The sequence below is a fragment of the Psittacula echo genome (assembly GCF_963264785.1).
Source record: "Psittacula echo genome assembly, chromosome: 2".
Taxonomy (NCBI): Eukaryota; Metazoa; Chordata; class Aves; order Psittaciformes; family Psittacidae; genus Psittacula; species Psittacula echo.
The window spans coordinates 17,899,807-17,927,683 of NC_137737.1; the positions used below are offsets into that span (position 1 = coordinate 17,899,807).

General features: G+C 40.3%; 1 protein-coding gene across 2 annotated transcripts in view; it reads left to right on the plus strand.

Annotated features, from left to right (window-relative positions):
* CREB5 (cAMP responsive element binding protein 5) overlaps positions 1-27,877 on the plus strand; it is a gene marked incomplete at both ends in the record, with an annotated part of 209,954 nt that overhangs the window by 101,837 nt on the left and 80,240 nt on the right. Inside the window, one exon of one of the 2 annotated variants that reach the window (XM_080610937.1) lies at positions 10,050-10,096. The exons of the other annotated variant lie outside the window; for it this stretch is intronic. Coding sequence (XP_080467063.1) covers positions 10,050-10,096 — 47 coding nt within the window. Of the gene's footprint in view, positions 1-10,049; positions 10,097-27,877 lie in introns of those variants that run through there. 2 annotated transcript variants of the gene reach the window in all.

The following is a 27,877-nucleotide window of genomic DNA, read 5'->3' on the forward strand; positions in this document are numbered from 1 at the left end:
TTTTTACAGTCACATTTATTATATATACATAATGCTTTCTACACGATAATATCTGTTATCTAGGTGTGTGTTTGAGAGATATATTCCCCTACATATGCATATTATGAGCACAGCAGTAAGGCAGGTAAAATCACACCAGTCACATCCTAGAATTAATTCTGGTTTTGCTTTGTGTTTACCTCCTCAGCTCCCATCTGACTAAATCCTTGAAGCTGCTTTTGGGCACCTGCAGCTTCCATTTCTTTTAACAGTACTTGCAAATATTTAATACCTTTTTGTTTGAGCACTATGGAAGTGCTGATCAGCTAAGGAATCAGATGCAACTGAAGGGAGATTTCATTACGTGGCCTCTGAAACATGGAGGAACAAGAACTGTATCAGCCATCCTGGGTAAGAGTTAGATTATGATTGTGATGGCTGCCCATTCTTATGTCTCTTTAGGCTGGAGGCACAGAATAGCCAACATGGACAATCAAAGCAAAATTAAAACACAGCAAAGTGAACACATACTAACTGACCAATAAAAATAATAACATTAATGATAATCAAGCAACTGGACTGTAACTTTTGCTCTGAACCTTGCCAAGTTTGGGGCTGCTGGCAGCCCACCAAGTATAGCACTTACAACAGACAAGGGCCCCTCATCTAAGAAAGCCTTGCTGCAGTCCCTAGAGAGCTTTGCCCTACGAACTGACAGCAAGAGCATCCCAGCTGGTCTGAACAGACAGCGCGGAAATACAGCATGAGATTGCTGTGAAAGGAGATTAAACTAAACTTGCGTTTTGTGTGAATTGATATTAAATGAAGGGACTCAGTCGTTATTTAGTAAAAACAGTTTCCTTGGTTACCTTGGAGTCATTTTTACTGTGTTGGTATGATGTAATCGGCTGGTTTAACATTCAGAGCTAGTAAAACATGTGCGTATAAATTTTTTTTTAAAAAGGATGTGCCTAATCACTTTCATTTTGCACTTACTTAGCTCAATATTAATGGTTTGCGTTGGCTGAGGATTTACAAACAAGCTTAGGAGTGTAACAGTCTAAATTTCTGCATCTGATGGCCTGAAAGTTAGAGGGAGTGAGGAGTTTTGTCAGACTCCTAGATCTTTCCTCCCACACATGCTGGCCACCAGATAAATCATGTGTATGAATTTATAGTGGAGTTGGTGCTGGATGTTAAGCAACACCCAGAAGTGAAGTTCTTGAAATAATTTCCTGTGAAAGCAACAGTAGACAGATTTGTAATCACAGATCACAGCATTAATCAAGTAAACAAACCATCTATTTTTCGCTGTGGCATTCCTGAGATCCCTTTTAGGAACACCGAAAGTTCTACATAATGATACCGCCTAATAACGAGTGTAACCAGAGCAGAATGGCACACAGTGACACAGGGTCTTCTCAGGTCCGTGGGGCACAGATGCAAAATTTCTCTGATAAAAGTTTAAGAGTCAGCAGACATCTGAAATACTGCTTAAATATTTCAGTAGTATCAGTAACTTATCCCTATTGTAGTTAAAACATTTCTCTGCTTCAAAGCTTTCAAAAGGTTTCTCTGTCAGCCAAGAGAAATTTCAGGCAGGGCTGGGAGTGAATTAGGAAATAAGGGTAAACTTTGTCCTGCACTGTTATTCACGCTGACAAATTCCCACTCTGTAAAAGCTGCTGACAGCTACGGACTGCTCAACAACTACAGCTCATGTGGGGGAATCTGCTCTAGGAAATAGGGCAGGTAGGTTTTGTTCAGCATGCTTAAGTATGGGGGTTGCTGGAGGGGAAAGAACTGGGTGGTGTTGAAAAGGAAAGTCTCAGGTCAGAGGAGGCTGCTTGTGAAGCTACACAATGTTCAGTACAGTCCTGATTTTGTTTAGTGTTTTCATTAATGACGGTAATGCAAGTATAATAAGTACTGCTGGTGACGCAGGGTTTGAAGACATTGGCAATTAAAAGAAGGACCTGGATATCATACAAAAAAAGAAAAGAAAAGGAAAAAAAAATCACACACACACAAAAAGCCCTGGATGAGTTTTGAGTACTGAAGTAATGGCAATGGAATGAAATTCAATATTAAAAAATGCAAGGCTATGCCTGGGGGGACTAATAAAAATTTCTAGAAGAAGAAGCTGGGAGCTCATCATCTGGAAACAGCTATGTAGGAGGAGGGCTCAGGGACAGCGATAAGTGGTCATGGAGTAGCAGCAAGCTCCTGTGGTGGTGGTCTGCTCATTTCCTAGATACCAGCACTCTTAAACAACGATGCATCAGGAAGCTGGCTTTCCAGAGGCGTTGGGAGGTGTGGTGGACTGATCTGGAGCTAACTTTTAATACTGACGAAAACATGCTAGGGAAGATGGGGGAAGTATACTGGTAATGATCTTGAAAGAAAGTGACTTCAGGAGAAAAGACTTAACTGATAAAGGGATACTTGAGAAAATTAGCATGTTCAACACAAAGGGCTGGGAAAAAAAAGGTCTTTGCAGCAGGAGTCTGGACAGATATGAAAGAGGTAAAACTGCATTGGTAAAAGCCAGAGAAAATGATGTTGCAACGATTGACGTGCAGGGTGGTGAGACATATGTTCCAGTTATGAAGCAATTACAAGAATATATAAGCCCTGAAGTGGTTTCAAGCTCAATTCAGATTGGCATCTCCATGCAGAATAATTAACACACAAAAGCTTGAACATGAGGGATGAAAACAGTAGAAAATTTCTAAATCCTAAGAAATTAAATTTGTGCTACTTGGAAGGAGAAAAAAAGTGAAAGAGAGACAAGAAAGAAACAGTAAAGGCTTGGGGTTTGGAAAGTTAAAAACTACAGGGACACATACCAGTTAACCGGGAAAACTGATCTGGGCACTGTTTCTTTTATATCAAAACTATTCAGCCATGTTCACAGAGTTGTCCGACTACGATAGAGGCAATCTTGGGCTCTAAGTGGACTCTGCAGGTTCTCAGATGTGTTAATCATCAATGTTTTAATCTGTTTATCCTGTTTCTACATTTTTTCTTTTTTTTTCTTTCTTTTTTTTTTTTTTTTTTAGACAGCTTAAAAATCTCGTTTGTTGGGATTTTTAAAATTGAGCTGATTCTGGTTCATTTTTCAACAGGCTGCGATTTTTCTAATGCAGAATTTACAGAAGTGCCTCCTTGGCATAGGCTGCAGTTACTAAGGGCAAGCACAACCATTTGGTTTCTGTACAGCGGCAGGGACCGGCTAGTGTTAGAAGGCGTCCAAGCAGATGACTGCTCCATGTGTAAACCTAGGCACAGTTTGTGTGGAATACATACTTAACCAGTGAGTGTTGCAGTGTACACTCATGTTTTGTGGCTAGAATTTTTTATTCTGGAGTTTGTTTTGGATTTTTATGCAAGAGTAGGAAAGTTGTATGTTTTCACTCATAGAAACTGGTGTTACAAGCAAAACAGCATCCTGCACAACAGAATGTGAAAGTGAAGTTAGAAACAATTTCTCTTTCATTTATAATTACAGTAAAACTGGCGGTGTAACTCTGACACTGATATCAGTAAAATACAGATGTTTTCCTTTCAGAGTCCTGAAAGGATCTGTTTGAGTGTCTGTGAGAGATCTGTTTGGTTTTAATATGTTTAGAAATAACAGATAGACATACTTTTCCTGAAGAAAAGCAGTGGAGGGCTAAACATAGCATGTAAATCCTAAAAACATAAGTGGGTAGAGATGGACCTCACTTGATTTCAGAAAGGATCTCTCAGATAATGACTCTGTGACTGGTGAAATTATGAGGAAACTGAACTAGGATTTTCTGTTTAACTGCAATTAAAAAAGAAGTAGGAAAAATCATAGTTTTTCCTTTTAAAATAGACATCAAAATGTCTAACCGTGCAATGGCTTTATGTTATCAAAATAGAGCTTTAATTCTTATGGCTGTTGTTACACTGGAAACTTTACATTTCAGAGGGAGTTACTGCAAATAGGGAATTGCAGGCTGGTCCTTAGTTGTGGCTGCATCTCAGTCTCTGCTGCAGACTTCTTTAGTTTTTAAGAAACATTGGAAATGTCCTCTGTACTAAAAGAGGCTGGAGTTTAGGTGTCAAGATGCTGGATGTAAATTAAATTTACATCCCTGAGGATGAACCAGGATGAGCAGAATTACTTGGCTCTGTAACTCATGGAACTGTAAAGCTTAAGTCAGTTTGTCCAGCAAGAGTCCAGCAAACATTTCTTAGTGGTCAGTTATAGCTGTTTGTTTCCATGGAGGAAATATTGTACTGTCAGCTGGATTACTAGCAAAAAGAGGATCTTGAAAACCAAGTACCTTGTGTACATTTTTATTAGGTAGCACTGTATATCCATGTTGCTGTAATGGGGCTTATCTGAGTCCCAGCACTCTCCTGTTCCAATTGGAATGGAGTTCCAAATCTTTGCCTATTTTTTTTCTTTTTTTTTTTTTTTTTTTTTTTAAGTTTCATTAGAATATTAACTATTGTTATCATAGAAAAAATAAAGATGAGGGCTAATAAAAATGCATGAAGAAGACAATTTAGGACAACACTAAAATTTGCTTTAGTTGTAATCTGTATTATCATTCAGTGCTTGCGATACTATGCTTCACAGCACATATTTAATTACAGCATATGAGTTTGCTCTTTTAGTTGAGCTTTTGCAATTTCAGCTTACTTTTCTGCCTGTTGGAAGCACAATGGGGAAAGAACTTCAAAACCAGGTCCTTTTTTCTGTTACAAGAGCTGAGAGGTGACTATATATGATACAAGTTTTAAACTGGGTCCAAGGTAAAGCCTTTGAAATTTCACGCTAAAGATTAAGATATCTGAGATCTGAGGTCAAAATATTTCGGGTACATGGATGGCAAACCTTCTTCAAGCAACTCTAAAAATAGCAGTGGCTTCACTTTCAATGAGAACATTCTAATTATCCATTAGAAGAGTAATTAAGAGTCACACTGGGGGAAGGGAACCTCCTGTTCATTATGCATGAACATATAAAGATTACACAGCATATTTTAAAAAATTGTTTACTTCTGTCCTTAATAAGCATCTACCCTGTGCACTGCTGTGCTGTTTGCTGGCCAGCTGCCCTCTCCCATGTCAAGGGTTGATTGCATTGCATGACTTTTTACGGCTGGCCTGCAAGGTGCTTTAGGATATTTCAGGGTGAGAAGTTCTACCAAAATGTAAAGCATTATTTATTATTTTGCATAAATTGCTACGTTATTTGTCTTCGGTATTTGTGGTTTGCAGCCATAATAAAATAGCTGACTACTTGGACTGTATGACTCAGTGATACGTAATTGGATACAGAGATCTTCACTTCCAGGTCATCCTCTCATCACCAGCCCACGGCTATTTGGCAAGTATATAATAAGTAGGCTGTTCCTAGTAGCGGAGTGCCCCAGCACAAAAACCATCAATCCCAAGTGGCATTAATGTCCTTAGAACTGTCATCAGGGAAGGGTTTCTTACATTGAGATTGGTCTTGAGGATTTGGGTTAAGATTTGTTGGTAAAATGTTGCGGGGAAGTCTACTGGCCATCATGCACATTGCACATCTCTGTCTCCATAGCTGTTGCACCCAAACTTCTCCTGATTCTTCTTCCTTAAATATTTTCAGTAGGGCATTTCTAACTTAGTGGCACGTTTGTGCATGTGTGTGTTCATAGGGGTACATCTAGCTCATAGGATCTATTTAGAAAAACCAGCTCTGCCTCTGAAAGAACTCAATGCTGAGCACTTTGCTCTAAGTCTCTTTAAAGGAGAACGGCTTTTTCCTGACTTGGGAACATGTGTCCTATTATCTTATGAACAACTTGAAATATCCTCTCTTAACACTGCTTTAGTTCTGCTGAAATTGGTGGACCTATACATTCTTGTGTCCTTGCTAGTGACAGCTAATCCACTCAGACCTCACAGTCTCTCTGTGCAGACACTTGTGCTGACAGTCCCTCTGTCCATGGGACACCCAAGTTGAACTGAACACTGAATACCACCACATGGGTTTGCAGTGGTCTGTAACTGAAAAGGTTCACTGGAAGCAATTTGCAAAGAAATCCTTAGGAAACCACCTGGATGCTTATTTTAAATTAAAAAAGGAAGAGATGCCACTTTAAAAAAATAATTTTTAATACTAGGTTTAAGGTTCCATACATGTGATAGTCATTAAAGCTTATTTAACCCTGAAATTATCTGGCCTCTTTAATTCCACAGGGATTGTAAGGCTCTTGGGTTAGAAATGAAAAATAATGTCAGAATGAAAATGAGACTTTCCTGAGTGTAGGACCATTATTCCAGAACATTTTCTTAATCAAGCCTCTTTAAGAGCCAAGTAATGGAGAAAAAAATAATCAGGCTATATTGCTTTCATCCACGGGGTCTTTGCCGATGCTTTGGGGCACTGATTGAAATAAGCACAAGTCAGTTCCAAAGGCTGGCTGTGACACACTCACCTAAAATGCATGTAGAACTGATGATTTGTCCATCCGCAACCTCAACTCTAGCACACCCAGTTCCTTGTTACAATATGCTTTTGAGATAAATCCCAGTGTGCTCTGAAATTTGGGCTCTCGAAATTCAGAGCTTTCTGGTTGTTCAGACTGGAAACTTTCAGCAGGAGCAGTGATTTTTGTCAAGTTTCTGTTACACCAAACATCTGTGGTGTGCCCCACCACCCTTTCCCCAAGGATGAAACATGCTGCAGGGAGGGTGTTGCAAGCATTCCTGAACTAGACAGCTAAGCTGGAGTCATAACTGTGCTGGCCAGGGCGCTAGTTTGAAGAAGGATCCCATTAGAATTAAAACATCCCACAATTCACATCACAACAGCCCTATTCTTGAGCGTGGCTGAACATGGAAATTTAAGGATGGGGGTGGAGTGGGGGAGAAAGGAAAGATAGACAAGTAAACAGATAAAGAGGGAGCTCTTGCATGCAAGTGGAATTTCTTCTGAGCACAGGACATTCTTTATCATTAGCTGGTCTGTCACAGGAAGGAAAATGGGAAAACAGTGTTTCCTGTTAGGGGGGAAGAAAAAATCAATAGGCCTTGGAAATACCTGCCTGGAAAGAACTTTTTTATATTCCTACCAGCAAGCACAAATAAGTTTTTAACTCCTTTGAAGCATGAGTTCTGTTTTAAAGCAGTCTGCTTCTTGAAATGGGACTTCAGTGTAAACATGTAATTTAGAAATGATCGGCCATTAAGGCTGCTTGGATCTTTTTTTTGTTTCAGAAAATACTCTAACTCCTGAAATTATCTTCTGAAAGACAAAGGCTGTTTTCAAGGCAGCTAAATTCTTCTGAGTTTGTGTCTATGATGCTAATAATAATTAAAAGGGCCATTTGTCATACAAACACAGTCATTCCTGTAGTGTTTTGATTAAGATGCTCACAGATGGACAATGGATCTGCTCTTGCTTCTGAAAAACCACCATTACCAGGCAAGGCCTTGAAGCCCCAGAAGATAATGAAATACCCTGTAGCTCCTGTATCATCTTTTTTGGTTGCATTTTGCTCTGAATACAGCAGGTTGGTGTAAGTGTGGTTCTTTCAGAAGACTGGAAAAAGTCTGGTTCACTGACAAAGACTGCAGGTATGGATGTAAATGCATAAGCAGACCCAATGTAACCTGGGTTCCCTAGGGTAATAGTTTCAGTCTTTGGTAGCAGCTTCTTTACCTTCGGTGGGCCTGGGGATTTAAGTTTGTGCTTTGATTGCAGCCACATTCCCCATCAGTTTGAAGCTGTTCTGAGCCAGGGATCTGTCCTGGGCCCATGACAGAGTATATAGCAAAGCCAGTGGCATAACTGGATGAGCAGAAGCTATGTAATCCAGCAGTGTAAATGAAAGAGGACAAAATAAGGAGGGACGGAAGATGACCTCTTAGACATGCATGGAAAAAGGATTGGAAGTAACGTTTTTTTAAATGGAAAGGGAGAAGTGGGCTGAGCTTAAAATGAAACCATCAGCAAGGCTGGAATTAAAAGAAAGCTTTAGGCATGATCTAACTTTTATTTTATTACATGACAGAAGACAAAAAATCAATAGCTGGTAATTCAGACATAAATGAGTTATACAGGCCATTGACACAATGGACCAAACTTTGTAACAACCACATCTGATGCTGTCAAGCCACAGGCTTCAGTGGCGCCAGTAATAATTATGGCTGATCACCTCTAATTCAGAGCTGCCTTGCTTGATAAAGGTGTCACTCTGAGTGGCTGCAGCATCAATATCAATTGAGGATGTCATCCAGCAGGTCAGTCTGTTGTGGAGAACTGTGTTGTTTAATTGAATAGGATAAACCCTTGGTTTTCCCCTCCTCTCATTCTGTCTTTAAAAGTCATATATACCTTAAAAATAATTTGAATTCATGACTGAAACTACTTGAATTTAAGTGTAAACCATGACTCTGGTTTACTCTTACATAAGTATGACTGAAGCTAATGGTGTTGATCCATAGAAATATATTCCAAAGGTAATTTATAACCATAAGAATATCCTCAGGAGGAGACTTTGGTACTTAGCAATAATCTGTTGCATCGCTGCTTTGATCAATTAATGAATCCACACCAAAAAAATGTTTTGTTAAAATGCTGCTAGGCAATAGAAATTGCTTTTTCATAAACTCACATCATTATAAGGAGGCAAAGAAAAGAAAACACATTTTCTTTGATGTTTTCCTATTGTTCTCTGAATTTTGGGAGACAGGTGTGTCCATAGACTGTTGGGAAACTGAATTTCACACCGAGCCACAGGGTGAAGAGACCTTGTAAAATAGTTATTGATCTATAAAGAAAGGAGTCACTTTTAAATACCCCTCCAGAGTTTCAGGTGCCATCAGTGCTTACATCTTTGCAGTCTGGCGTTGAAGCTGTAAGTCTTTGTACTGCTGAGGGAGGGTATGTTTGCTTAAACATTTTCACGTGTTATGATTGCTCAGCACTTGCATTCTCTTGTGGAGCAACTGTTTTGTACTGTATTGACTATAATTAATCGTGAGTGATGAACAGTGAAAAAACCCTCTGTGGGGAGGACACAGGAGATATCTCAGACGCTGTCACTGTAGCATTTAACATCAGGAGGAATTAGAAACTGCAATATGATGGATCAGAGTACTTTGCACCACAATAGCTTATGCTTGTGCACATGGAAAATTATTATAAGTTCCAATTAGAAACATTCTCTATCTTTAAAAGAAATCATGACTATCAGACTTGGGAGATAAACACCAGAAGGGCATTGTTTTAAACACAGGATAGGCAATAGCAGCAGCAGCACAGTGAGTTAGTTTGTAAACTTGTAGTGCTTTATGGCTTGGGACTTTTCTTGTACATTTTAAGTAGCAGAGAAAGAAAGTGCCTTGCACCTGTACATTTGCAAGTGCATCAAGAAACAGCCCTGTAGTTACCCTTCAAAAACACAGGGCTCGATTTCAGCCCTGCACAGCTAAGGCAGAGAAATCCCAGTCTAGCCCATAACCTGCAAAAGCAGCGCTATTCATTCTGCCCAGACCCACGCAAACACACTGCATTCGTTTCACAGCTTCTCCGCTGCCTTCCTTGTCTCCGGCTCGATGCCCTCCTTTTCCAGTTGCCGGATCTTCCTGGAGCCTGGACCAAGCGGGAACGAGCACGCTTGTGTGCAGTATCTCCTGATCAGCCCCAGTCAATCATGTCAGCCGGGTCTCTGGGTTTTCCTGTGATCCGCAGGCAGCTGCGCAGGCCCTTCAGAGGCGGCACTGTTTCTTTCTCTGTTTACTCGTTTCCAATGGCAATTGCACCACCGAGTCTCAGTACGTCTGGAACTTGGCCTGGGGCTGTTTTGGTTACATTGAAGTTTTTGCTTCAGCTCTGCCAGATTTAAATGGTGACTTCACCAGCACTGAGCTAAAAAGGAGAAAAGGGGAGGAGGGAGGTAGTGTAGGGAGCGGGAGCGAGTGAGGGAGAGGGCCAGAGCATTACATCATCATTTGGACAGGAATCAAATGGGAAGGATATGACTCACTCGGGCTAGTTAAGCTTTGGCTCAAGTTCTACATACACTCATTCCAGGGCTCTCATGTTCTGCACCTCAGCAGGGAATTCAGGCTCAGTGATGTCCATGAGGTTTGTTTTTAATTTTCTTTTCCTTTTCTGATTTCTATATACTTTTCTCTGCCCCTCGCCTTCCTCCTCCTCCTCCCCTCCCTAGTCGCCCTTTCCCACTCTCTTTTCCACTTCGACAGAGTTTGTTTTCTGGTTCGTGTAACCTCGACTCTTAGCAGCAGAAGCTGTTTTCTCCACCAAACCAAACTCAAAAAAAGGAGCACAGCAAACTTGAGAGAAGTTTGGTGGTTTGTTGTGTTTTGGTTTTTTAACCTGCCCCGCCACCCCCCACCCCCCCTCCGCATCATGGTGGTGCTCCTAATCGGAGGAGACAGGGAGAGAGTTAAAATGCAGGAACCAATCGCTTGGACGGTGATGTAATGCTGGAACTGCAGGGTTGTTAAGTAATGTGAGAGGAAGGGGGTCAGGGTTGCAAAGCATTTACCTGCTGTCAAGGGGCTTTAAGTTTATTATCAATTGCAGTGACTGTAACTGGCTTCAGACTGCACTCTAATTATTCACAGACTCCCCTTTTTTATCTTTTATTATTAAAAGTAAAACTATATTATGATATTTTAAAAAATGTGATATTATCACAGCTGCAAATTATTTTCCACCAGGGTTTTTTGATGTTTTTTAAATGGCTTGAATCTGGGTGTCTCTTTCACAAAAAGCCCGGCGAGAGCAAAAAGAAAAGAGAAAGGCAAAAAAGGGTGGTTCTTCAAGTGTAGCTGGCGAATTTGAAACGGCACGAAGAGAGCAGTTCAGCCTCTGCCTAGGAGAGTGAGTAAAAGCTCCTACTGTTGGAAATCCGCTGTAGAAAATAAAGCATTTAAGGGAGGCAGTTTACAGAACTCATCCCGAGGATCCTCAGTGTTTTATGCCTAACACTTGTCAGCAGCATTCTGATCCTTAGCTTGACCCCCGGACTCATTACGTGTTCAATGGGCTGCTCTCTCGCTGTTGCTGGGACCGCTGAAGTCCGTACCCTGCATGGCAAATCCCCTCCTGTCATGGTTTTGCTCCTGAGATCTGCCTGGGCGTAAGTCACGTAGTAGGAAAGTAGTTTCCCTTGCGGGACATAGCACTGTGATTTTCTTATGTCTGTTTGTCTTCTTACGGACCTTTTAGTCTTTTTTCCATGTAGCTAACAGCCTCTAGGTCTGCGAGGGAGGGAGAAAAGGTATCTCTTCCCCAAGTTCACCGTGAGTACATTACCCTTAGGGTGGGCCACACAGAGTTTAACACTGCCTAAGCCCCTGCTTGGGAATTCCGTGTGTTTAGATGTGGGATGAACGTGAGATACCAGGTGTGTGTTGGTGTCCTCAGGATACCCATTCTGCTTGGAGGAGCTCTGCATCAGGTTTCTCTGTCAAGAGCTGTCTGTTCTTAAGATGCTGCTCTCACAAGTGCCCCTGTCAGGGAATTTCTGTCTTGGAGGGAAGCAATGTATTGATGTCCACTGGCTCAGCAGTGGATCACAGCTTTGCTTGGCTGAGTAAATATAGCTTTAAACACACTCTTAAGGATTTGGTGATTTATTTTTTTGTTTTTTACAATCTGTATTGGGGCCTGACTGAGCAGAATACCAAACGGTGTTATTCTGTTGTGATGGCAAAACCCTCCCATCTCCGTCTGATCAAGGCAAGAGCCCCTGACCAGCTCCTGCTTCCCTTCCCTCCACTAGCCCTCTGCCAAACCATCTTGTGTCTAGCTGTTATATTCCCACACTTTACTCACAGGTTCTTCCTAAATGCCCTGATTTCCAGGCTCCTCAGTCAACTGCTCAAGCACAAACAATTGCTCATGTGCCAAACTTTTATCATTTGAGAGCCTAACATAAGGCCGCACCCGGCTCTGGCCCACGTTGCAGTGCAGATATACCATATGGATTAGATTGCGCAGTGCTCTGTTGAGGATGTGTGGGTTGTGGAGGGAGCTGTGCTGCTGCGGGAGTTCCCGTAGGATTTCTGACTCATGTTTTCTCCTAGAAATGTTGGGAAGTGCAGTTCCATGGACCATCAGAGTAAAGCAAAGTAGATTCTTCCCTTTGCCTGCCTGCTTCAGATGCTGGAGTGGGCTTGTCTTCACTCTTTCCCTTCCTGCCTTTTCTGGCTGGAGACTTTCTGCAGGAAAAGTCCGTCAGTGTTGTCCTAGGATAGTTTGTAGCCATACTGGCAAGATACTGGGCAGAGGACAACAGACTGTCACGCTCCATCTTTGCCTATGCAGAAATGCATCGTTGCTATTTCTCTTATGAAAACATGTATCAAATAAGTTGTGCAGCATGGTCTGGAAGTCTTTGGGCATTGTGTTGCATTCCATGGGGGATCGGAGTCTTATTTTTCTAGTACTAGCTATTAACATTTCACCCGGCTGCAAGGACAGCAAAGAACATCTTGGTGCTTTAGTCAATGTGAACAGACTCATGACCCTGCATTGCGCTTGCGACTCTCAAAAAGCAACTTCATCTCTCCACCCTGATGGTTCATACCTGTTAAAATTAGGTAGAAGTTATAAAAATGGAAATCCTTCTTCCCCTCCAGAAGTGCATTGCAACTCTAAGTTATAACTTACTTCTGCTTCTTAAATTATTTCAACACTGCATCACAGAAAAGACAGTTTTAAAAGCTTCTCTCAAAAAGTTGCAATCGTAAGTTCCCTATGCATACACATGTGTGTATGTGTGTATATATTTGCATGGATATTGCCTATTGAAGCAACAAAGCATATAATTAATGAGGTATAACTATCCTGAGGAGAGCCAGGCAGCTTTGGTTGTCCTTGACAAGTGCTTTTGAAATGCGTATTCATCTTGGACAACAAAAAAAGGAAAGTAGCTGCCCATTTTGGATTCCTCCAGTGCTAGCTGCCCATCTTGCACCACCTTGGAGCCAGTGTGCAGGTATGTCGGTGGCCTTGCAGCTTCATGGTCAGTGGCCCACAACTCTGACAGCAGATCCCAATGCATTTGAAAGTGGGCCTTCTGACAAGAGGATTTCCTCATTGAAGGATGATATCTTTAGGCCTAATTTTTAAACGGCAGCCAAAAGAAATGCTAACAGCACTCTGAAAATGAGCATCAGCAGATATACTCAGAAGCACATGTAACCTGTCAAACAAACCAGGGGCCAAACACACCCGAGCTGGGAAGTGATGTTTGCACTGGAGAGCCGACTGCTCACAGTCTGCTTGTGAAGAAAGGCAATCTGCTCACAAAGCCTGGCTGGAAGAGTACCAGTAAATTTTCCCCACCAAGATCCCAAGTAACATTTCCGCCTGCATTGTTGAATGTGTGCATTGGCAGGATATCTTTAAGCTGTGTGATTTTAAGCCATAATTTGGTGTTCCTTAGCTGGTCTCTGCATGTACCAAAGAATTGGCTCTGCAGTTGCAAAGCAAGAGGTAAAAATCAGACAGTTTAGTTTTATTTCAGTGAATGTGATCCCCTACCCCTAGCTCTACAATGAGATTATTTCCCTTAGACATTCATTTTGGAAGACTTGTCTAATATTTGTGAAGCCAAATGAAGTTTTTGGAGTTGGTGTGGTGAGCGTTGGGGTCGGAGTAGGCCATGTGTTGGGCAGAGGTGGTGGCAGGGCAGCCTTCACATCATATTTTGGACATGGGGAGGCACAAAGTCCAGGTTGTGTCCTGTGCTTGGGTGAGGGTGCTGGAGCAGGATTGGGCCTTCTCTGCTCTTCCCCATCTCTCTCTGCTCGCCTTCCCATCCTTCTTTTGTTCTTCCTGCACATGCCTGGGCCGCGTTCAGCCCAAACTGTTGAGATCAGCTTTGCTGAAAATTGCACTTCAGATCAAAATGTGAGTTAGGTTCCTCCAGTGTGAAGTGACTGCTGGGTCTTTCTCTGCAGCTATAGATAAACCAGATATGAAGGTAATTACATCTCATTCCTATCTGACTCTCTTATTTGCCATAATCTCTTTTAATCCCTTTGATACTCATCATAATAATGTTAATCTTAATGAACTCATTTGGTATTAATGCGGATGTGATTTGTAAGTTCAGAGCAGGCTTGCCATCCTTGTTTAGCATTCATTAATATCCACTTAACTATGTTTATGCTCTCTTTCTCCTGCACATGGACTTGCGTATCTCTATCTTCCACCTAGCTGATGTGGCACTTCCCATGGTGGAACTCTTTCCACACTCAGGTTTGTATTTTCTTTCTATTCCTCTTTCTACTTATATGACCGCAGAGAAAAAATCTGATTGGAAACACTGCATCCTTCTGCTAGTAGCTTTCTGTACCCCATCGCTTACTCATTTCTTCCACTTTGAACATCAAAATTGAAGGAACCCTTATCCTCTTGATTTTCATTCATGTGGCATTCCTTTCTAGATTGCTTCAGAGATACTACCTTACTATAGCCCTTGTTTTATTGTCTCAGAGGGTGAACGAGTAGGAGACACAACCCCTAATCTTGGCGAAGAGACAAATGATTTGTTGCTTACTCCTGTACCCTCCCCGAGTGCTCTGTTTATGGGTGGGGTATCTTGCCCAAACAGTTTCCGACATGACCAGCCAGTTCTAGTGAGAGAGGACTACGTCTGGATGTTGAACCTGATCCAAAGCTTATTGCAGTGAATGGGAGCGCTGTCTTGATGGATTCTGGATAAAATCCATTAAACTTTTCATTCCTTTGAGGACCCACTTATTTTTCAACATCTCTAGCTTTGGGATGTGCCCTCCTGAAAAACTACTTGTTCAGCCACAGTGATCCCAGAGACTGATGAACCTTGGATCCCTATTAATGGGTGATTTCCTCTCTACGTGGGTGCTTGTGTTTGTTTTTAAACGTGGCATGGAATTTCTGTGTTGTGGTGCTTGCTATCTTCCCTCTCTGCTTCCTCCAAACACATTTTTAAGGCCTTGATTGTCAAATAGCATGAGATATTTTTCAGCCCCAGTGACACACATTTTGCTTTTTAGGGCTTTTGGATCCTGACAGAGCCAGGAAAGTTCATTTACTTAACAGAACTCTATTTATTCCATCCCCACTTCCATTCTTGATTTTATGTCCTGATGTTTCCTTGTAGCATCAGCATCACATGTTAAAATGAATAACTGTACTGAAAAAAATCTCACTTCTAATTTACTGAAAGATTTCTACATCCTCTAATAAAACTAGACACTGTTTGGTAAAAACTTCTAGTCAAGAGTGAGAATTGTAGTCTCTCAGATCAGCACAGACTGTATACATGTTGTGGTCTTTATTTCAACATATCTTTCATTCAAGAATATCATATGATGTTTTCCAAATTGCAGCCATTAGTCAAACATATTAAAGCTCTTTATTAGTATGAATACAAGAGGTATTCATATAAATATCAAGACGGAGGGTTTTACTGCAGGTATCCACAGCTCTTATGCTGTTCCATGACTGTAAAGAATATGGACAATGTGGTTCAGATGGGTGCTATTTTCTGGAGATCAATAAATCTATGCCCATTAGCAGCAGCACAATAATAGTAATAAAAGTTCATTACATTTTCTCTAAATGCCAACAAGTTATCACAAGCCATGTCAAAAATAATACCAGTAGAATGTTTTACCACACTGGAAAAGCCCATCAAACACCAGTAATTTTATATATCAATTTTAACTTTAGCTATTTTTTAACAAACTGAGTCTTAAAAACCAGAACAATCTTATGAGACCAGATCCTCCCTTGACCTCAATTTAAGGGCATTCAGTATCACATAAAAAGAAGTTCCAGTTCTGTGTTCTTTGTTGTCATTTGGTTTCCAGATCAAAGTAAACTTTTCTTTCACTGCAGCGAACGATGTGAGCCGTATTTCTCTTGTGTTGTCCCTCACAGTATTGCAGGAATTCTCATTGCTCTGAATACTTTTTAGTTTTCTGACATACTTTGAATAAGTGAGTTTCTTTTGTAGATTCATGTAGAAATAGGATTGGCTGAAAAATTAAAATAAAGTCTAAATTAAGGTTCAGTTTACAGGTTGTCTGAATGCACAGATTCCTTGCATTGACAAATATCTCCTGTGGCCAGAGATACGTTGCACCAAGTGCAGATTAGTGCAGAAACCTCTCTATGTGTGGATCTGTATGTGTGTATAGTGTGTCCTGTGCATCAATATATTTAAGACTGCAAGACGAAATTAACTTCTGTTATTCCTAAGCAATCCTATCAGAAAGAATTTATTATATGAATAACATTCCAAGTTGCATGACTTAAGGCAGTGATGTGGGTATATACATTTGAATGACAGTTTCTTTCTTTTGAAAGTGAAACTGTATTAGCATCCCTCATCTCTCCTTTGCATTTCAGGGTTTTCCAGAAGAAGAAATAAAATCTAGGGCAAAAATTTAAACAACAGTTAAAGGGTGACATTGCTTTGTATCAGTGTGTGGCTTTTCACCTGCTGCTCTTGAACTGTATGGAACCTTTTCCTTTCAGAGCAAAACCTGATGCAGCTGCTGCAGTTCAGTAGATATTGTAATAGGTTGAGTGAAAAAACAGTATGTAGCAAATTCGCTTTTAGTAATGAATTTAGCCTTTTTTTTTTTTCTGTTTAAACTATTTTGACAAGTCTTTATAGTGCCCTAGGAAAGAGCTGTAGCATATACAAAACCTTACCAGCAACATTTATAAAAGTATAATGCAAAAATAGGTGAATATTACAGAAAAAAAGGTAGATAGTTGGAAAAATCATGGATTTATAATGATCTATTTAGAAAAGTGAAATGTGCCTGATTGAAGTTTCCAGCAAGGCTCAGTAACTGTTAAAATCTGAGCTTTTGACAAATAACAATCTTTTCAAGGGAAATTGGGAATTGTTTCAAGAGAAAATACTTTCCCTTCGAAATTGCTAGCTGGTTTTGCTGAGATATATTGTTTTTTTTATTTATTTAAAAGAGTTCTCAGAAAAGAAAAACAGTTTCTCACTTGCTGTACACTGAAAGGTCATTAAGCTTTATCTATTTCATTTTCTGTTTGATGGCTAGTGTCTCTTCTAAATAAATGGGTTCTGTTACTTCCAATTTGTTTCTGTGGGAAAATGCCCAGAAAGTGTGAAGAGTAGCAAATTATAAACCAGGCAGTAATACTCTGGCAATCGCACATATTACTCTTCAGAGTTTTAAAAGCAGGTCTCACCTGGTGCCCGGGACAAGTTCTTGGCTGATAGCACAGCCAGCAGAAACTTTATCTAATATCTCCTTTTTCTTATTCCTTAAAAGGTAGTTTTTTATCGTAGGGAGATATTGGAGCAATGCTCCAATAAGAGGACTTTTTGGAGCGTAGATTGGATTAAGCTGGATGTAGGAAGGGTATGACTCTGCTGTTTCGCCGTGTAGCATTGAGCGCAGAAGTGTTGAATTCCGGCAGTACCTCTGCATGTGTCTCTTGCAAACAGTAATTATCAAATAGGACAAACATTAGATATAATAACTAACTGATTGGCTCAGGGTCAGATATTTGGGTTTGCCCAAACAATCCCCAGAGGACTTACTTAGAAAGATCTTCTCTATTGTGGGGAAAATAAAAAAATCTCTGTACCCAGCCAGAGTCTTGGTCAGTTTAAGGTGAAATCTGTTTGGACTTCAGAATAACTCCAAGCAAATGATTACCCCAAAACTGCACATATGTTCCTGGGTGAGCCTGCAAAGACTTAAGGCTCTGTAGCAGAGGAAGGTGGGTGAGTTGCACAGAGGACAGATGACATTACAGACATCTTCACTAGATTGAAGAAAGACAGCAGAGAGCAGGTGAACTCTGTTTATTTAGCCTAGGAAAAGACACCTTACAGAGGATCTAATTGTAGCCTTAAGGTACGTAAAGGGTAGTTAGCGAGGAGACAGTGTTTGCCCCACTTTGCGGTCTGAAGACAAAAGACAACAGCACAAGTTTCAGTGAAAGAAATTCCTGTGGGACCTAAAGAAAGAAAGCAGGAGGAGTGTGGTAAGGCACAGCAACAGGCTGCAGAGGTGGTTGTTAGAGACTCCCACTTCGTCTAGAAAAGGTCCCCAGCAGTCTGCTCTAATACTGCAGTTAGCCTTGCTTGGAGCAAGAGGTTGGAGAAGGTGACCTTCAGAGAGGTGCCTTCTAACTGAAAGGGATCTCTGGTTCTGCACTGGGCAATGATGGCAGCCCTGGCTATCTGTACAAGGGGGGAAGCAGGAAGAATTTTGATGAGGAAAAAAGCCATGAGAAAAGCAAATGGCAAGATAAGAACATAATGTCATCTAAAGCATATCCTGTGCTGTCTTGTGTCAACCTTGTTTTGAGAAGAATGTATGCACGTCATGTATGAGGTGTAACTGTGGGCTCTGAATTCCTGCTACTGGGGAGAAAATGAATTATGCTTCAAGGTGCTTCGTTTCCTTGCTTTCCCACTGCACTGAAGGTCATGGTCACCTAAGTTTTAGGAGATGCCAGATAAAAATGCAAAGATAAAACAGGAATCCTGACAACCAGCCATTTTTGGCTGAAATGTGAGCCAAAATGAAGCCAAATGTCTTTTCAGTTTATAAACTGCTGAATGAAGCCTTGTTTCCTGCTGAACTAAGCATCTGTGTTTTATGCTTATAGTCAAAAATTACAAGAGGATTCTGAAATGCTATGAGAAAATCCATCACTGAGATATTTCCAAACCAGTCAGCTGTTTGAAGTACCACCCCTCCACTTTTTTTTTTTTCTTTTTTACAAAAATAGGGGAATTAAACCATAATAAACAAAACTTCTGGGCCTTTGTGGTAATTTTCAGCATGCTTTGCAAAACTAGGAAACAATCTTTGTCCATCACCCTGTGAGGGATCCGTTTGCTAACATCCCTGTAAGCTCAAAGTTGTGTTTTACAGGAACTTAGCTAGCAAAAGCTGTTCCCACTATAAAAGTAATGGCACATTAATGCATTTTTGCAATGAACTCCCTGTATACCTTATCCTCCGTTCACATTTGTCCATTAACTAATGACTATCCAATATGCTGTCACTAATATCACATGTTTATCATGCTTTGCCCTTCTGCATGCTCAGTTACTTTATTATTGCAAAATTAATAATTTATCATGGAATATAACGTAAAGACTGAGAAACAGTCACGGGACATCAGTTTTCACTGGCAAAAGCCTGTGTGATGACACTGACTCAATATTATATTCATCTTGAGCTAAAAGGCTTCGAGAAGGGTATTGTTCATATTTATGACCTTTCCAAAAGTGCAGTCCTAGAGCACACAGCTTGACTCTCACTAGTCCACTGGCATGTTCTTTATTGTCATGCATTCACCTTATTTGCATCGTCTTTTCTTGTAATCAAGACAAGCTTTGTCCTTTTAAAATGTTGTTCCTGATGCTTTGGTAAATGTCAAAGATGATTTTGCAGTACTGTCAGACGGAGAGCGAATCACTGAATTGGAAAGTGTGGTAAAAACTTCCTGGCTGGAAGAGCTAATCCCCTTGGAAAACAAAACAAAAAGTCCCATACTTTCCTGTAGAAAGTACTATTTTCTCTTTGCCTTGAAAACAGCATTCCTACCTGGTTAACTTATTAATGAACCTAATCAGTCTTTAGGTAAGATAGTTTTGAAAGTACCAGTGTTCTGTTTTTAACTAATACATAGATATTGATGTTCAGGTTTCTAATTAGCTGTTAAAATCATTTAGGAAAAATCTAGAAGAGAAGACATAAGAGAGAGGAATGAGTTGGAATATTAGGTTGTTTTTAATAAAACAGGAAATTAAGGAAAAACTGACAGATTTAACGTTTCTTTTGTGTCACTCGTGTGCTCGTGGCAGGTGAGCTGTAACAGTAACTAGTTCTATGTGAATAACAAGCTTGTTGACTTAGTGACTGAAATTAAAAATAGTAATTTAGGTTAACTTGATATGGCAAAATTCCGAATTGTGCAAATGAATTTTAAAAAAAAGGAAAGACATTTTCAGGTTTACAAGAAAATTAACTCTTTAAAATGAGCTGGATAGATTTCCATATTAACATGGCATTTCAAGCTGGAACGTTTAGAAATGTTAAAGCCCTCTGCTTTTCCACATGTATAGTCTTTTGCACTTACAAGATTTATTAAATATTATTCATTAAAGAATTTAATAATTTTTCTCAACCTGAAAGTGCTGCTTTTGGTAAATATTCTGTTTGATTCGGGGGAAAAAATGTTCAGCTCTAGCTTTTGAGCTTGGCTGCAATTTTCTGCATAAATCACGTCAGTTACAATGCAAGTGAACTCACTGTGATGGAGTATATTTAATTTGCACGCACTCTACAGATATTTGAAGTCTCTAATCTTATATCACTTCAGAGTTTGAGCTGATATCAGGACAGTCTAGAAAAAGCTTTTGGGCATTTCTAACATGAGCTCAGCACCATTCATGCTATAAAAACTAAGGGGCTTGGTGCAGAGAAGGCTTCTGCAACTAGTTTTCCTGAAGTATCTTTGTCCTCACCCAGTGTGGGTTGCAGGACCAGCAGTGCACTGTGCTATACTTTTGTCATCCTTGCCATTGGTAGTACTAGCTATGAGTTACAGTGGCTGAAGAAATCTTGCAAGCTTTGTAAAACTCAAGTGTATTAAAGGAGGGCATGTAAATTCATGCAGCTAGATGCTTGCAGGATTGGAGACTAGATGTCCATAGAAGATGATTGAAAAAACTTGTTTTCTTGCCAGTGACAGGTTAAAAATAACTCTCCACTTCTAAGCTGCCTGTAACACCATTTCCAGTCTTGCAAGACCTCTGGGAAAGAGCTTTTTGCTTCAGCGGGAACATTGTGCATACTGACCTAGAGAGTTAAATCTTATGTTTGGTGCCTGTATTCCCTGGAGTTTCAGTGACTTATCATTTAGTCTGTCTGGGGTTTTGATGATCTGAAATACTAAAGGGAGCTGGAAGGGTTTTTGTTGTCACATAGTCCAGAGGACTGGTGGTCAGTAGGGCAGGTGTGACTTAATGCCCAAAATGATCATTGTGTTTGAAAATTATGTTTCTGTTGTGATGGGAAATTCCTCAATTTTTTTTTCTTCTATTTTGTTCAGGGAAGCATTCAAGATGGTTTCTTTTAAATGGGCATTTTCCTCAAAAAAGGACACAAATGAAAAATATGTATTCCTAAAATGGGGAGTAATTCTGTCAAAACCTGCCAGATTTGCAGGGTTTTTTGTGTTTGGTGAATAGCAAGGTTCTGACTGTGAAACCCTTTCAGTTGGTTTCATTTTTATTCAGTAATGTGGATTTCTCATTTGGTTATTTCTCTTCGCGCTGATCCTTGATGTGTTGCTTACAAAAAAAAAGAAGTCAGAGCAATTGAACCATATGTTTATATCATAGCTCCTAATGTCAAAATTTTAATTGATTTTCCCATATTGGAGGTTAGGAGGGGGTTGTATCATGTTCCATGACATCATAAAAACAAAAATATTTAAAATATGTTTCAAATAAAATGAGGGGGGAGAAACAAAAATGCTTAACTTAGAAAAGATGTGGGATTCATTAACAAAGGAAAATACTGGCCACGGACCAACGGCAAGCCAAATGTTTTGCCAGCAGTTTGCAGTTCACAGTCATCATTGCATGTCACTCTGCCTCCTGCACCAGCCCCTCCAACCATATATGCCTTCCTTTAAAAGAGAAACCTGTCTGGTTTGAGTTGAATAAATTAATTTGGGTTTACTTAGTTTAAAAACAAAAATATAGAGGGCCCAATTTTATTTCATTGTGCCCGTGGGTAAAGCAGTCCAAGGTAATTACAACCACAGTGCTGGTTGTTCTATCTTAATTAAAGAGGCTTTTTTTGCACATAGGTTTTTGCACAATGTAATAAAATAGTTTGTGGTCTGGCTAGCCTCAGTGTCACAAGAGTGTACTCACTTGAGAAATTGTCCAGCTTTTCCAAAGGCTGAGGCCCTTCCATGTGAAGAGGAAACGTGTAGCTGCTCAGCAGAGCACAGGTAGTTTACAGCCCTTCCTATTTAGTGTAAGGGCACCATCGTAAATCATGCAGCAAACAACCTTTCATACAATCTCATACACTAAGTGGCACACTTGTCAGCAGCAATGAATGTGGGCTTCAGTAAGTCTTTAAGCAATAATGCACTCTAGAAATGTGCAACACCTGTTACATACCTGTGACCCAACCTCTTATTTTTCCAAAGTTTCCTAATAAAGTTTTGGTTGTTTTTGTCTCCTTTGCATATAAATATGATTTATTGCTTCACAAATCCTTTTAAAGAAAAAGCATCAAAGACATTTAAATAGTGTACTTGAGATGCTGATTGAAAAAAACCCTAAACTCAAATCCTAACAAGCATGGCTAAGATGGCCTGTTACTAGAAAATTCAAAGGAGGCATATTTGCTAGCTGAATAAATCACGAAGCGTTGTAAAAACACTGTCTCAGGGATGATTAAGGGTAAGTGATTTTCATTACTATATTAAGTTCTCCTTTCTGTTGTGGTGCTTTTTATATCACATCAAACTTAGCTATTTACTTACACTGCTTTAAAAAGCCCCAGTTACCTCAGTTACTTAAATCATGACCCTGTGTATTGATTCAGAAAGGCAGCAACACAAGCTAGCTTTTACTTAATGCTCAGGAACCTGACACAGCTCCTTTCTTTGGGTGCTCTGTCTCAGGCAGGTGGTGAAACTGATTGAATTCAGATTTGCAAGTACTGGTGGACCAGATCCCTGGGTGACTCAAGTCTGTAAAATTTCACAAGTTTCCCTCCCCACCTGATGCTAGTGTTTTCCTTCAATTTCCTTGCACAATTTTCCCTTTAAAAACATTTGGATTCTTAGGTATTTAGGGCTGCTAATTGTCCTTGAGCCAGATCATGGTGGTTCTGCCTTGCTCATTTGCAAGGGCAAGGTTCTAAACCTTGCAAGTAGGGTCCCAAGGAGCATCCAAAGGGATCTAGATGCTTTGCTCAGTGACCAGCAGTGGGTTTTGTTTCTTTCTGTCAGGGACATGGATTCTCCTGTGGAGGGGCAAACAAGTTCAGCTTCACCTGCTTGAGCTGACACAGTTTCACCTGAGCTTGCATTTACAGAGGAGAAAGTGCCAACGGGCTGTGCGTTGTACCCCAAGCCAGGAGTTCAGCCAAGAGGAGGGCAGCCCTCAGCTGCACTGCTAGCAGTGGCTGCCTGCAGGATGAGGGGAGTTGGAACCTGTGATGCTTGACAAAGCTGAAGTCTCTTCCAGCCTCCCAAGGCATGGCCCAAGTCCTTGGCAGTGCTGGCTGCATAGGGGTGTGATTATAGACATCTAGGCTTCCTAGAGGTCCTCATGCCTAGAATTAGGCATGTGTAAATGGGGAGAATTAGCCTTGAGGTGTACCAAAGAGACTTTCACCCCCATCACGTGAGCTGAGAGCATAAAAATACTGATTTGCTTCCCTGTGTGGCAATACTGAAGCAACATCTAAATATGCTTCTAGGATGCAGCTGCCAAAGAAACGTTTCACAATGAACACAGAGGGGCATCCCTGTGGCAGCCTCAGCTGAGGTGCTAATGATTTCATAATCTGTTCTTTTCTTATGCAAGCTATAAAACCTGCTGAGACTGTTTGGCATCAGGGTGCCTGCTACCAGGGCAGGAGCCAGGGTGCAGTGCTGGGTTGATAGTGGCTTTGCATGTGGAACAGATCTGTACTGTATGTTTTACATACATGGCTTTGAAACGACAAGAAAACAGCCACTTTCTATTTCCACTTGCATTAGGGATTTCTCATGAATATCTGAAATAGACATTTATTGTGACCATAACCCTACCGCAAATTAAAATCAGATCCCAAGTCCCCTGTGAAAAAGGAGCTCATTATAATGTATGGAGATGTCAGAAATGATACTAAATGACACTTAACTTTAAACCCCAAACACTATGCTTATCCATGGCTTTAGGGATAAATCTGCAGTGGAAATGAGACCAGGAGCTAAGCAAGGTTTACATGGGAGGGGGTGTCCCAGTAGATGTATAGCCCACAAGCTAAAGAACAAACAGCTGGTTGCATGTGTCTGCCAAATACAAAGTGTCTTCCATATATACTGCTGCATCTTCTCCTCTTAAGCCAGATATTACCTTTGTTACATATTCTACATAGACTGGGCCAGATCTATATGAGGTGTGATGTTGTTGATTCAGCTGGTTTGTTGCTATAGAGAAAGAGATAAAGGCAGATTTCCATGTTGGTCTAAAAGGTATACATCTGAATCATTATTCCTAAACACTCGGTTTCTCATCAAATTTTATGTATGAGCCATTTTAAGAATTTGTTATCTGGTAGGCTAATACCAGGGCTAAATCTGTGCTCCACGAAATAGAGAGACCAGGGGGAGAAATAAAAAACATGCTGACCTGCAATCTGATTTTGCCTCTATTCTTAATGTTCATCACATTTGCCTTTCCTATTAAAAAAAATGAAACAGAACAACAACACAAAACACAGAGTGGAGTGAGTAAGCCATGGCTTCCGACCCCTGGAAATCAGCCATACTCACTGCTGTGCAAATTCCTGCTGCTCTCTGAGCTGAGATCATACTGTTGGAAATGGTAAGTGTGTAGAACACAGATCTGTATCTTTCTTCCATTGCTAAATATTAACAGTAAAAAATAAATGCAGGTGATGCAACAGGCTTTGACCAGGCCTATTTATGTGATTGTTGAGATATTTTAACCAGCTCAGTTAAATGTCTGGTTCCCTGTAAAGCAAATCAAACAGATCTGATGTTTGAGTGGAGCTCAGTTTGAAACGGAGTGGAGCTGCCACTTCATTGTTTAGGTAAAGTTAACATTTTTTTCACATGTTCACCTGCACTGTACCGGTGTGTCTCAATAAAGTGTGTGACAAACGCTTTATCTTATAGGAGACATCGAGAAAAGGGCACGTCTTCCTTCTCCCTCTTCAGCCTCTTCCCCTTCCTAAGCTGACAGTCCTTTCCTCTGCCCTCCCAACAGCTCCAAGAAAACAGTTAAAAAAAAAAAGAAAAAAAGAAAGAAAAACAAAACAAAACCAGCTAATGTTTCTTGAATGTCAGCATGCTCTGGCTTTGTCAGGCTAGCAGGAGAAACAAATTACACTGTCAGAGGCCTTCCACTGACAACTCCAGGGTACCCATTCCCACAGTTTAAATCTGGAAACCCTTAATACAAATGCTGCAGTTGATTCCAATGGCTGTAGTGGCACATCACTGAAAAGTAGTACTTTGCAGTTTGGTTTTGCATCATTGGGCGGTCAGTGCATGTTGAAATGACGTTTGTGTTCCTGTAAGGGCTGTTTTCAGACCTGTGTGTCTACAGGAGACTTGCGCCGTCTCTAGATGAGTGGCATTACTTCAACAATGCAAATGCAGCTAGAAAGATCTTTCTAGCCTGGTTGGCCTGGGTTTTTTAAGCTGCTTTTTGCAAAAATGACTCCTCCTTGCTGAATTCTAATGGTGAAAACTGCGAGGTGCAAAATCTTAAAGCTATCCAGTACTCTCAAAGTTTCAAAATTCACCTAATTCAGGTTTTGACTCCATTGATCAAAATGCTGCTATATTTCTTCCCCTGGCATGACAGCTTTCTTGCTAAACGACTGTTTCAGTGGTGGTTCTCAAGGGGAAAGTGGAGGATAAAAGAAACAATGCAAACCAAAACTATTCATGGAGTATGCATGAACACTTACAGTTCATGCTGAAGAGATAGAATCATAGAATCATAGAACAGAGTTGGAAAGGACCTTAAGATCATCTAGTTCCAAACCCCCTGCCATGGGCAGGGACACCTCACACTAAACCATGTTTTTATATGACTGCCTACTGACTAATAAGCACTTTACTTTAAAATGGTGCAGTGGATGTTTTAATCTTCAGCACAAAGTTCTGGTTTGGGGGAATGTTTCCTCTTTAAGGAAACATGTCTCTCAAGACAATAAAAAAAAAAACCAACCCAAAACCAAAAAACCCCAAACAGCTGTGAAACACTAAACTAGAAACATCAGTACAAACTGGAAGGTAAAGATGTACATTTTTTTCCTTTTTTTTTCCTTAGTGCAATGTAGTGAATCATTAACATGCATCAGTCAGCATTTCAGGATAAAATTTAGGAAAATATCTTCATAGATGTCGATGTCACACATTTTTATGGGTCTGATTCTGTGGTTCTGTTCTAAGCGACTGCACGAACAGCAGTTGTGTGAACTTCAATGGGAAGGACATCATGACCAGTAGGATCAACCTCCTGTGTTTCTCAACCGTATTGTACATGCTGCACAAGACAAATATGATGAATGCAAAGAATAGCGGAAAGCTGGGTTGTAGATCAGCATACAAGCTTCAGTGACAGTATCAAGGGCAGCAAGGGTAGAATTTGGCCAGTGCTTTCAGAAGAAATGCTGTAATATTATGGTGACCCTTCTGCTTCTCTTCATAAGGTAATCACCACCAGGGGTCAGGAGAAAATCCTCAGTAGTAGTCCACAGATGGCAAGATATAAGATGGGATTTTTGTTTTCTTTTGAAGCATAAGACATAGATCACTGTCAAAGGTTATATTACAGCTAGATGTAATGCATGTTATATACTGTGTGTTTATGGAGTGTGCGTGCATGTGTGCGTATGAGTGAGATTCCCAGTTGGTTTAAATCCATTGTCTTTGGCAAAGCTGTGTGCTCTATACCATTGAGAACTGGCCTTATTGCTGTTGATGTGTTCATGCTTTTTTTATTGTTTTCTCAAATTATTGTGTTAACTGAGTTACAGCTTGTGAGCTCTCTTGATTTTTCAGTTTTATATTTCCTTAGTGATATTTTGCTCATAAACAAGCACATTTTGAAGATCACCAGGTAACCTAATGTGCAAGCTCTCTAGGAGGAAAGTTCTGAATATGCTTCTGATCCTCTCATTCCAAAGAATGATTCAAAAGAAATCAGCAAGTTCCCAGTAGAATCCCATTTCCACTTGTTTCTATATAAAACATTTTATAATAGTAAGTATCCTTTCTGCTTTAAGCTGGAGAGTCTAAAAGAAATCTGCTTGGTATCTGTCATTACTGACCACATAGGCTTGCTGCTTTTTGTTATTAGTATTGGCTGGTTTGTATGTATATTTTTGAAACTAAGATTTAAGATTTACATGTTAGCTGGGAATTTGATCTATAACTTGAAAGGCTACAGTAGCCACAATAAGAATGAAACCCTGAACTGCTGAAAATTAAACTTGGAGCACCAAAGTGGTAATGACTGCAATAGTAGTTTTCTCGATATTTATAAATCAATGCAAACCAGAAACTGGATGTTTTAATTTACTACAGTTTCAATGTAACTGATACCCTCAAGTTTAGAGCTTTAAGCTTTGTGAAGTGCAATGTTATTGCAGGGCATGCATCCAATTTTTAAAACATTATATAGATTGGAGACAGATGAGCTTTTCAGAATTATTTTAGGCCTATTTTGACTGAATGCCTGAGATGCATTTTCCAGTGGAAATTAATTGCATTGATGTGAAAACAAATGAAGTCCAACCTCAAAATTAGCTGCAGGTTCATGCTCAAACCAGTGCTTAAAAGGGAAGGAGTGGGCACGGATAGTGACTGGAAATTGCGATGACAATATACATTTTGTTGGAAGAATAAAATAACCTTTTTTCAATGCCTGCCCTTTTTTGCTGTCTCTCTTAGTGGGCATACCTGCATAGGGAAAGAAATTTTCCCATGTATCTGTGGTTGCACATGAGTGGACAGTGTCTTTTTACTGGCTATCACTTCTTCCCTTTTGCAGACTGCTGGAAACCTTTGCTGGCCTGTGTTGGCATCTAAATGTCAATGAAATCTCCA